General features: G+C 38.8%; 1 protein-coding gene across 3 annotated transcripts in view; it reads left to right on the top strand.

The window, feature by feature from the left end:
* thsd7ba (thrombospondin, type I, domain containing 7Ba) overlaps positions 1-13,006 on the top strand; it is a 261,993-nt gene that overhangs the window by 180,584 nt on the left and 68,403 nt on the right. For all 3 annotated transcript variants that reach the window (XM_089002333.1, XM_089002331.1, XM_089002332.1), the window contains exons 12-13: positions 1,936-2,068; positions 2,669-2,772. In XM_089002333.1, the coding sequence (XP_088858459.1) occupies positions 1,936-2,068; positions 2,669-2,772 (237 nt within the window). The remainder of the gene's footprint in view (positions 1-1,935; positions 2,069-2,668; positions 2,773-13,006) is intronic.

Raw genomic sequence — 13,006 nt, 5'->3', positions numbered from 1 at the left:
TACAGGAGATGAACGTACCACAGTTTCCGGTGTATAAGGCCCATCGTAGTATAAGGTGCACCCCCGATGAATGTTGGATTTTCTAACTTTGTCCATATATAAGGCGCACCTTCAGTTAATGAAAACAAGTTTTCCAAATATAACCTGGAAATATATAAAACATTTGCAAATATAAGGCAAACCACACTATAAAGCGCTACCGTAGAGGCTTGGGTTACTGGGGAAATGGAGTCTGTGGCTGCTGACAGTAATTGGAGACTTGCTGTGGCTCAATTTTACTTCAAATATAAGGTGCACCTGCATATAAGGTGCAGGGTCATCTTTTGAAGAAAATGAAGGCGTTTGGGTGCGCTTTATACATGGGAAAATATGGTATTTAAGCATTTTCACAGCAAAGGCACAACCCACCAAACACATATTTACAAAAGTTTTGTTTGATTTCCACACAATCCACACGTAGGAATATTTGAAGCAGTCATCTTTTCATGATGTTAAAAGTTGTTCCTTTTTATTTGTTTCTTTTCTTTTTTTATTATTTTTTTAAATTTAGTTTACTTTATCGTTTCTTTTCTTTTTTTATTATTTTTTTAAATTTAGTTTACTTTAGTTTTGTTTTGTTTTTTTACGGTGAATCAAAAATCAATTCTCGGAAGTCACAAGGGAATAATTATTTGTAAATTTGACTGGTGCAAAAAAAAAAACATCCGTTTTTTTTAACTTGTTCTGGGCAATAAATGCAATTGCATGTGAAAAAAGCCATTGCATGAATTCATATGCCACAGTCCAAAAAGTGGGCCGCACGTATTCAATTAGATATTTTTAGCAGTGACGTGCGGTGAGGTTCATGGCTGGTGAGGCACTGACGTCATCGATGACGTCACCTCTCGTCTCTACTTAGTATTTGAACAGTAAATTCAGCGATTTTGAAAAAAATCCTAAAACGGTGAAGTTAAATGGACAAGAACTTTAAAGTACAAATCACTAAATACATATAACTGTTTAATTTATTTTTTCATTTGATATTTCCATGACAGCTTTCCATGATGACAGGTGAGGCACTGCCTCACCTGCCTCCACTGACTGCACGTCACTGATTTTTAGGTTGCTTAGTAAATCGATGAAAATGTTTCTTCAGCCGTCATCTGTACTTCTTTGAAGGTGTCGGGCATTTCGCTTCTTATCCAAGAAACTTCGTCAGCAAACTACTATATACAGTAAAGTCTCGTTATATCGATATCGGATATATCGATACTATTTCTATGCACGCACGGAGAAAATTACATGCAAACAGGGTCGGATATATCGATAGTCCCGGTTATATCTACTCCCTTATATATATACGAGATATATATATATATATATATATATATATATATATATATATATATATCCCTACTGTGCAGACATGGCGGTGCTGGACTCTGTCATAGCAAAGTCCGGCACCGCCATGTCTGGACAGTAGGGATATATATATAGGGCCTAAACTACCAGTAAGACTTTAGTTTGCTGACGAAGTTTCTTGGATTAGAAGCGAAATGTCCGACACCTTCAAAGAAGTACAGATGACGACTGAAGAAATATTTTCATCGATGGACCACTCCTGTACGACTGAGAGCTTACACAGACGTGTTGCGTAGTAAAGTAAGATTGTCCAAGAAAGCAACAATTCATTCATTGAAGGTCTTTGCTCAACAGAAATTATATAGTATGTATCTGTAAAAAAAAATAAGGAGAAATATTCTGTTATCCCTGATCTGGAGACATTTTTCTTTCTGGATTGAAAACAAATGCACTTTGATTTTAGTTCTAATTCCGGTTTATCAGTGCGACAAATAATTTCGAAGTTATAGTTTTTACCTATTACATTTTCTAAAGACAAAGTCTTATGAATCATACTTTTAACATGTTTTTATTAATTTACTTATTTTCCAACAGATAATGCCACATCAGCCACACAGTCTCGGCACCGGATTATCACTCAAATGTCTGCGAATGGAGGTCAAGAGTGCCCTGACACTCTTTATGAAGAGAGGGAGTGTGAATCACTTGCAGCATGCCCAATTTACAGGTAAACCTCATTGATTCTTGAGATCCTGATGCTAGTTAGCTGTGTGGAACCATGATCCTCCTCACCCATTGATTTCTGCAAGTCATCCATGTTGATAAATCGACTTCAAGCTTTATGGGGTGTTAAAATCGATTAACTGGTTCAACCTCTATTATGAAAACACAAGCAAAGTGACACGCATCACAAATGTATTTTGTTTTCGCCCAGCCATGTGGGAACTGCTCATCCTTTGAACTCCCAAGTGTTTTTCCCTGTATTTGCTGGTACTCTACTTGGCATTTTGGCAACAAATGGCCTTGGATCATTGTTAACCAACAAAAAAATGCAAATGCTTCTCAAATGAAAGGGAAAGCACGTCAGAAATTAAGATTATTCAAATACCTGAAAAAATGTTCTTTATTTCATGCACTCTTCACAAATGCAGATACATACCTCTACTCTTTGTATTGCCATCTTGCTCGAGTTTTCTGCATGGAGACAAAGAAGGGTCCTTGACAATTGGTTTGAAACGCACAAAATGTTGAACACCTGCAATGTTGCATGAGGGTTTACGAGCCAGCAATAATCCACGTCTTTTTTTGTTTTGTTTTTCCCATAAAGGTGGAGGATACACAAGTGGCACGCATGTACGTTGGTTCCGAATTCCGTCCAACGCAGCTTATCTCGAACAGCAGAGTCCTGCGGAAATGGGTTAGAAACAAGAGGCAAGTCTTTCTTTACACCCCACTAGTATTTGTCTTTCAGTACTCATTAGCCGAATTTAAGCTTCTATCTGGTTAACTGTCTTTATTTAATGAGTCCTAACAGTCCTTTCATAACGGCTCCTTTAACAAACAACTGATGGTGCCATAAAACACAGACGCAATTTCTCCTGAGAGTGTAATAAGATGAATCTTTCTGTCTGTTGTCTTGACGATCTCATCACACGACTGGTTCCTTATTAATGGAGCAAGCCGCACGGCCACAGGCGCATTACCGACCGAGAGATAACTTAGACATACAGCGCACACACATACACACACACACACACACACACACGCACACACGCACATGCGCACGCATGCACACACACACACACACACACACACACACACACACACACACGCACACACACACACACACACACACACACACACACACACACAACATCCCCAACATACAGACTGTTTGCTTTTACTGGCACTCAGCTTCTTCAATGTATCTGTTGTCACAATAGATTTCTTTCGATTACACTATACTACAGCAATACCAACCACCTTTGTATAACCTGATGGGTCGGTTTATACCACACGGCAGATGCGTTTAATTACTTGAGCCAACAAGGATGGTGTGATGTATGCATAAAAAAGTACTTTATTATCATTGCAAGCAGTTTTCTAGCCTCACTAAATTGTCGTTTGATTGTGCAGAACTGATTGTGACCTTCACGTTTGTCAAATGTGAAACATTAAACCTTGTGATGCAATCGGACACTTGGACGCACCAAAGTGCTTCAACAAGGCTTAAGTAGCGAGCATCAGTGTTAAGGACGAATGAGCTGCAGAACCAATGAAGAACAGTATCCAATAGTTAATGTCATTTTAGCGTGATTATGAACTAACGACATTATGAACTTACTGAGGTGAGCACAAATGGGTCCCCAAGCTGGCTGGCTCTGTTGTAGTAATTATGCTTTCAGTCTTGAGATTTGAAGCTTTCAGGACTTAAAATTAAACATAAAATTTTAGCTGCCACATTTTCTTTCTTCAACCCAACCTCATAATTGATTGGTATTTATCGAGAGACTCAATGCAAATATTCCAGGAAAGAACAAATGAAGAAGGTCCATCTGTGTAGGCTCTCAGTCATACAGGAGTGGTCCATTTATGAAAAGGTTTCTTCAGCCGTCATCTGTACTTCTTTGAAGGTGTCGGACGTTTCGCTTCTTATCCAAGAGGCGTCGAAGGAAGTGAAAAGGAGTCAAAACATATCAGGAGAGCACTCACAAACTGTGGTTACCCTCAGTGGTCTTTTAACAAATGTCAAAAGGAAAGAATAGGGAATGAAACCAATAATTTGGAAGATACTAGAATGAGAGGAGTAGCAGTACCTTACATTGCCGAGGTTTCTGAAAAACTACAGTGTCCTTTGGCAACACAAAATTCCTACTTATTTCAAACCGATAAACACTTTAAGGCAAAAATTAGTGCATCCAAAAGATAGGCTGCCAAATGAAAACAAAGTAATGTAGTCTATTCAATACATTGTAAAGAGCAATACATTTGGGAGACGAAACATATTCTCAAAAAACATTGCAAGGATTATAGCGTATTTTTTGGATTATAGGTCACTCCGGATTATAGGTCGCACCAGCCAAAAATGCATAATTAAGAAGAAAAAAACATATATAGGTCGCACTGGAGGATAAGTCGCATTTTTGGGGAAAATTTATTTGTGATAGAGATTTCTGATAGAGAGGCGTTTGCGTTGCATGAAGCGGTAACACCAAGAAGGTCCTCCTGCAAAGCCGTTTATATTCATCTCCTTGGCAACGACCTGGGCGTGGAGACGCAACTGCACCGTTGACAAACCTCTCCCAGCAGCACGTTGTTCAAGCACCCATGCGTGAACTCGTTCCTCCAACTGCGGCCACCTAGCTTTTCGCCCGCGATTAGTTTTTTTTGTTTTCTTCATTTCAGTAAGCACAACCTTTGCTTTTCGCCAGTCCCTTACAAGTTTTTCGCTCACTCCAAACTTTCTTTCTGCTGCTCGATTGCCGTTTTCGGCTGCATATTTCACTATCCGCAGCTTGTAAGCTGCAGAATATGACTTTCTTTTCGGTGCCATTTTTATTCAGCCCTTCTCAGTTGTGTTTATAAATAACAGGTGTTACAGAAAAATCTGACCCTCCAGAAACCGCGACCGCAGGGACATATGGGATTCTGACGGGTCAGAGATTGTGGCGTCACCGGTGCGCACCGCAGCTTTAAGCTTTAATGTCTTTCAATTCCTTGATCTCCATCGAACCTACTTACAAATAAAGAGAAACATCAAACTCTTTAAGATTTCCCTGTAACACCTGTTATAGAAATGTGTATGCTACTGTCTCTGCGCTCACAGATTTTGACGGCTCACAGATGTTTAATAAATAAATAAATAAATACCACAATACCAGCACAGGCCTAGAGCGCGCTCTTGCGGTTTAATGTTAAAATAACATGTGAAATGATATACAGTAATAAAAAAAGCATATATAAGTCGCTCCGATTTATAAGTCGCACACCTGACCAAACTATGAAAAAAACTGCGATTTATAATCCGAAAAATACGGTACTAGTGGGCCTCAATCGGCAGTACATATGCACTTAAAAGCTTGCAACCATTCATTTGACGACAATGAGGTTAAAAGCTTAGCGAAAGAAAATAGATGGTTTGAAAGGGGAGTAAAATAAGCTATTTTCACAAAACAGCAAAACCCTTCACTAAATCGCCATGGTGGGGCAAGGTTCAATTTGGATCGTTCGTACAACAGACTTCTTAGGCATCATAGGCTTAGTTATGCTGATGAGGTGATACCAGAGCAAATGGGGCAATCAGGCCAGTCGTAGACCCCATACTCAGGCCGGACAATAGAAGTAATCAGTCAGGACAATAGAAGTAATCAGTGTAGCCGCTGGGCGTAGTCCTCTGCTCTCCCCAACCTGAGATCAGGGACCAATCATAGCAGAGTCTGGCACCGCCATGTCTCGACAGTAGGTATATATATACAGTAAAGTCTCGTTATATCGATATTCAAGGGAGTCCGAAAAAATATCGATATAACTGGGACTATCGATATATCCGACCCTGTTTGCATGTAATTTTCTCCGTGCGTGCATAGAAATGGTATCGATATAACCGGGACTATCGATATATCCGATATCGATATAACGAGACTTTACTGTATATATATAGGGTCGAAACTACCAGCAAAATATTTTAGTTCGCTGACGAAGCCTCTTGGAAAAGAAGCAAAAAAGTACAGATGATGGCTGAAGAAACCTAAATGAAGCAGGTGTTACACAATCATCCTCGACCTTTAGCAATTCACCTTTTCAATGTGATTATAAACGCCTGTGCTTAAATACATTTGACATTTCAGACACTGTTCACATTCATGAGCCATCAAGTTAGTGCTTCGTTTTTCTGCTTCGGTGCTGATTAGATACCATGTTTTCTGCATCCTTCAAGTCACTTTACAACATATCATATACATGTATATATACAGTTAACATCCAAGTTATGACCAGGTTCCGTTCCGACAAAATGGTTGTAAGTCAAACAGTCGTAAGTCGAAAAGCATTCAAAATGGCCGACGCAAGGTTTATATGACAGAATAGTATACAATGTCAATCTTGATTTTTTTAAAAACGTTTTCTCTTCAATACTATTATATACCAAACTGCTTAAAGTTCAATTAGAAATCTTATAACTTTTAGTGGTATTTTTATAATTTTATATTTCGTAATATCGAGTTCTATTACTGTCATGATGCCAAAAGAAATGTTAAATAATTTTGTGTTTTCTGGATTTTGGATGGGAGAAAGTTGCATATTTCTCCCCATCCAAAACAGTAGAGTCGGGCAACCACTAATTGTCTCTGAAAAGGTGATTGCAACCATCTGGGAATGGCCAATAGCCGCTGGGACCTGATTGGACAGAAGCTCAGGTGAAGCACCTTTAAAACCAGACTGAGCCAGTCACATCGAGGAGTAAGAAGAGGGAGAAAGGACAGCCTGGAGAGCAGTGTTACCTGTGGTCAGCCGAAAACTGATATCCACCGCGACTTCAAATAAAGAAAACTCACAATACCCTTCCTGCATCTGGCTGAGTGAACTTTTATCATCTTTCCACCTGCTTGCTGTCTCGCCGCACGACAATTGGTGGCAGTGGTGGGATCGTTACGCCTTGCTGATGTGGAGAAAGATAAGAGGAAGCCGAGATGAAGGTGGCACGAGGAAGAAATCGTGCAGCACGGGCCAACCAAACTGGACTGAAGAGTTCTGAAGGGGATCAAGTAAACACTCATGGTCGGACCTAGTCGGACGGCGAAGAAAAAAAGTCTCAAAGAGGCGGTGGTGCCGATCCCAGGCGTTTTTGGACCCTCGACCCGAGTGCCAAAACCCACCCGCGTCGATATATATATATATATATACAGTAAAGTCTCGTTATATCGATATTCAAGGGAGTCCGAAAAAATATTGATATAACCGGGACTTTTGATATATCCGACCCTGTTTGCATGTAATTTTCTCAGTGCGTGCATAGAAATAGTATCGATATAACCGGGACTATCGATGTATCCGATATCGATATAACGAGACTTTACTGTATATATATATATATATATATATATATATATATATATATATATATATATATATATATATATATATATATATATATATATATATATATATATATATATATATATATATAATACCCTATATATATATATATATATATATATATATATATATAGAGAGAGAGAGAGAGAGAGAGAGAGAGAGAGAGAGAGAGAGAGAGAGAGAGAGAGAGAGAGAGAGAGAGAGAGAGAGAGAGAGAGAGTGAGAGAGAGAGAGAAAGAAATATCCCACAGAAAACATTGAAAATATATGGGAAATTTTAACTGTTTTTTCTCACTATTCTCACACTCTCACACTGTTCAGGCTCCACAAATAACCCGCACAAGTCATCTGTATACTTGATGCAAAAAGCTATCAAACCAGCTAAACAGATCACAATTGATGAAGAACTATATACAATTATCACAGAGAAAGCACCTACAAGGGATAATTCCTCAAGATGGTGAAAGAAGCCTGTGTTCCTCATCAAGTGTTTAATGCTGAGGAAACCGGACATGTTGCGTCACACGCGGGTATGATTTTGAAGGGCGCCTTTCATAGCACACGCTTGAAAATTGTATAAAAGGAGCTGTCGCGGGACAGAGAGATTGGGCGAACCACGGGGCAGAATCATCTCAGACTCATCTCGGACTCACGCCCGGCTCATGCCGGGCGTCGGACGGACATCACGGCACGACTTGCTCAACTCCAGGCCACGATCAAGCTCTGCGCGTCACCTGCCTGGGAGATCTGACAACGAACCTACTTACAAATAAAGAGAAACATCAAACTCTTTATTGGCGAGCCAGCCAGGAGGATTTTTTTCCCTCCATCAAGCCATTAACAACCATCACAAAGGTAAATAAAATGACTTTATTTTACGGTTTATTTATTTAATCATGATACTATAGCACATTTATTATACATAAAATAAGGTATATTTTGTGTAGTTTTAAGGCTAAGAAAATTAGTAAGTAGAAAATTAGTAGAATGGGAGGAATGTCGGTGCCATTCGACTGTCATCGCTGGACAGCTCTGGGGCCATTGTGCTTTCTTGCGCCTGTAATGGGCAGCATCTTCACAGCCCCGCTTTGTTCAGTGGAAGGTCGGTGCTGTTGGACAGTCTGCGGCTGGATGGATGCATGGCTAGAGGAGCCCGCGATAACAAGAAAGGAGTTCGCTGTTCGCTGACGAAGCCTCTTGGATAGGAGGCGAAACGTCCGAAACCTTCACTTTTGTACAGATGACGGCTGAAGAAACCTTCTCAACAAAGAAGGAGCGTCAGCGCAGAGCGCCGATGCGTATATGGAACTGTCGCGGGATGGAATTGAAGCTGATTTATGTGGGACAGGAGATGTGAGACAATCTCTTTTTGTCTATGGATGCTACAGCTGCATGTTTGCTTTCAACATTAAGCTTGTAGTCAACGTGCACATTCCACCATGATCTCCCTGATCCACTGGTGAAGAGACACTTTGATCCTCTCCTATTTCATCTGGAACTGCTTTATGTAACAAAGAGGGTACAGAAAGTGCTTGAGAATGAATGTCTCTCTGTGTCTTTGTGTTGTCATGTTATTTGTTATTTAGTTTTTTTTGTTCTTTTGACTTCAAGACGGCGCCGCGTGAGTGGCTGTCTTTACAGCAGCTCCTGTGTTTTGCTTTTCTACTTTCATTACTTTCCATAACTTTGCTGCTGTGAAATGTAAATTTCTCCACTGCGAGACTAATAAAGGCAAATCCAATCCAATCCTATTATGTTTTATGGGGACCTGGGAATGGATTATTCTCATTTTAATGGTTTCCTATGGGAAATTAATTTTCGGGATACACACTTATCGCCTTACACACTCTGTCTGGGAACCAATTAAGTTCGTAAGCCAAGGTCCCACTATATATATATATATATATATATATATATATATATATATATATATATATATATATATATATATATATATATATATATATATATATATATATATATATATACAGTAAAGTCTCGTTATATCAATATTCAAGGGAGTCCGAAAAATATCGATATAACCGGGACTATCGATATATCCGACCCTATTTGCATGTAATTTTTCCGTGCGTGCATAGAAATAATATCGATATAACCGGGACTATCGATATATCCGATATCAATATAACGAGACTTTACTGTATATATATATATATATATATATATATATATATATATATATATATATATATATATATATATATATATATATATATATATATATATATATATATATATATATATATATATATATATATATATGTGTGATATATATATGTGATATGATATATGTGAAATGCACGGACCACCACTGATATATATATATATATATATATATATATATATATATATATATACGGGTATACAACATATATATTAATGAATATATATATGTGTCTTTTTATTTCTTTTATTTCTGCAACATAGTATTGGATTGGATTGGATTGGATTGGATATGCCTTTATTAGTCTCACAGTAGAAATATACTTTTCACATAGCAAATGATAAAGGAATGAAAGTAGAAAAACAAAATACATGAGTGCTGGAAAGGCAGCCAACAGTGACTGCCGTATTAATGAAGACGAGACGCGTGGATGTGTCTTTTTATTTCTTTTATTTCTGCAACACAGTATGGCAGAAGGGATGGGTGAAGTCGCATGGGTTTCGTCTTGTGATTAACCTGAATCTCCTCGAGATTGTTCTCAAATGCAAAACATTGTAGATAACAAAACAGAATTAACGTGTGATCGTATAGTGGTTATTTACAGAAAAAGAGAATACAACACAAGTTCACTGTTATTTACAAGATGTCCCTGAACGCATCATGGGCGGAGACTCGGCAGAACACGCGGTGCGCTTGTAATGGCTGGCGCACAGTTCAACCCGCCATGGACACTCACGGGCAAATGAAACACGACACAAGAAACTAAATATTGTTCAATAAAAACGAAATGAAACAATTATTACCTGCAACACAGTATGGCAGAAGGGATGGGCTAAGTCGCATGGGTTTCGTCTTGTGATTAACTGCGCAATAAAAAAAGCACATGTGCTCCAAAGTTCCACTCGACAAAACGTGAAGTAAATAATGACACAAAAAGTAATCTGGACTCGAAATGAATAAGGGAACTAATTAGATAACACTAGACAGTACAAAAGGGGAAACAAAATAAGATATCATGAAAATGCGCATTAATCAAGACCAACAGAAAATTGCGACTCACCCTGAATCTCCTCGAGATTGTTCTGGAAACTATGGGCGGGACATAGTGCCACACTGTGCGCCGTTGCGTCACTTCCTTCATAATTTAATAATCTAAGCGCACAACTCCGTTACATATATATATATATATATATATATATATATATATATATATATATATATATATATATATATATATATATATATCAGTGGTGGTCCGTGCACGGTGCATTTCACACCTAGGCCTTCAGTGAAGTCCTACTTAGTCCGACTTGAACAAATATCCCTCGTAATACCATAATTTATGACACAATGGCTGGAGATATCCTTTACAAAAGCACACGCACGCAGTACTGGGCGAGGCATCACCTTAATCGTCTACAACACAGGCTATTTTCCGGAGCAATTACACATCAATAAATCTGCATCAGCAATTAAAACTTGTCACTATACGTGATACTGCAAACACTTAAAAATAAAAGGAAATTTAAAATCCTTTGTCCACAAAGTTTTATGAAGTCCACCAAGAATATACAATCTTTAACAACATTTTACGCTAAATTACAAAATGTCAGTTTATTATAAGAAAAACAACAAGACGTTCACAAAACGAACTATTTATTGAAAATAAAAGTAAACATATCTTTTTCATTTGTTCTTGAGAATAGGCTTACCTACATGCGACAGCGAGTCCTCTCCTTCCGCCATTGTGGATTAAAAACGCGAGTAGATATACAGTAAAGTCTTGTTATATCGATATCGGTTATATCGATAGTACCGCTTATTACGATACTATTTTCATTTCCCTTGCACATTTCTAGTCTTTTTATGTATAATTAGTACCGTTTAGTACGATACCCGGTTATTACGATAATCCGGTTATTACGGTGCTATTTTTCATCCCCCGCCGGCCATTTTTGTTGTTTATATCGATATATCCGTCGCGCCATTGGTCAACTTGGTCACGTGTCTTGTTACGTGAGCCGCCATCGGTCGCGCCATTGGTCGACTTGGTCACATGAGCCGCCATCGGTCGCGCTATTGGTCGACTTGGCCGTGTGACTTTGTCACGTGACACGCCATCGGTCGCGCCATTGGTCAACTTGGTCACGTGTCTTGGTTACGTGTCACGCCATCAGTCGCGCCATTGGTCGACTTGGTCAGGTGACTTGGTTACGTGCCCAGCACCCGTGTAGCAGAGCCATTTTCATTTTCAGACGCTAGCTCGTGTGTAGCAGACGAAATTGAAGTGTTTGTGTTAAAAGGTAAAAATGGGAAGCAGAAGAAGACTTTTTTAAATTGTATACATAATACAGTAAGATGTAAGCGTTGCAGTTTCCCTGTTGTGTTATGTACATGCCCACTGTACTGTATATGAATGCAATCGTTTTTTGCAACAATGTTTCTTGTTTTGTCTGCTGAAGCGCGATGATTTTGAAAATTATTAACATTCTATACTGTGTATTAAAGGACAGCCGATGTCACTTTTTATTCAAATGCAAATAAAAATGACTTCACGCCAAGACGTCTTGCATTGCTTGTGAATCCAAACAATGGCTTCAGATTCGGATAATATGCTTTCTTGTTACACATCCAGTTATGAATATGTTTCAAATACACTGTAGTTCTGAAGATTAAAGCATACATGTTTACAATCATTAAAGAATTATATGTGCCATTTTGAGGCGACATTGGGGGAACATCTCTCACCCAAAAAAAAAGGGAGCTAATGGCCAGCTCCGTTTCTTATATGGCGCTTGGCTGCCCTCTTTTGGCGGCTTTTGTTTAATGCAGTTCGGCACAGGATCGGATATATCGATAGTCCCGGTTATATCGATATTTTTTCGGACTCCCTTGAATATCGATATAACGAGACTTTACTGTACTTGGTTTTTCTGCTAAAGTTTCCGGGTTTCCGGGCTGAGGGCTGAGGTAAAGTGATTATCCAATCACAGGACGCGTACGTCATGTTCAACGTGAGGCCCTCTAGCTGGCCTTACTGTGCCAACTTGTGGTCTGATTGGCTATCGCAACTGTATATCAACTACATGTGCCCGTTCATGTACAGCGCACAGACGCCCTCACTGTTGATTCTGAAGGCTTCGGTCAGATTTCATACAGCCTGGCGACACAAACTAGCTGAATTCTGATTGGATTAAAAACTCTGACCTAAAACTACAACACTGAAAGGAGCATAACCAAATATAACATCGAGAAAACAGTATGTAGAATAATTATATATATATATATTATAGAAAAACTACTTTTTTAATGAAATTGACTTTTATTATAATTATGATAACGATGTCTGATTATGTTAGGCCAGCAGAGAAGGCCTTGCTGGCCCTG

This window comes from Hippocampus bargibanti, linkage group LG08 (assembly GCF_051943395.1).
Source record: "Hippocampus bargibanti isolate YZ-2025 linkage group LG08, ASM5194339v1, whole genome shotgun sequence".
Lineage (NCBI taxonomy): Eukaryota > Metazoa > Chordata > Actinopteri > Syngnathiformes > Syngnathidae > Hippocampus > Hippocampus bargibanti.
The sequence above is the reverse complement of the archived record's forward strand: the minus strand, read 5'-3'. Positions and strand labels throughout refer to the sequence as shown.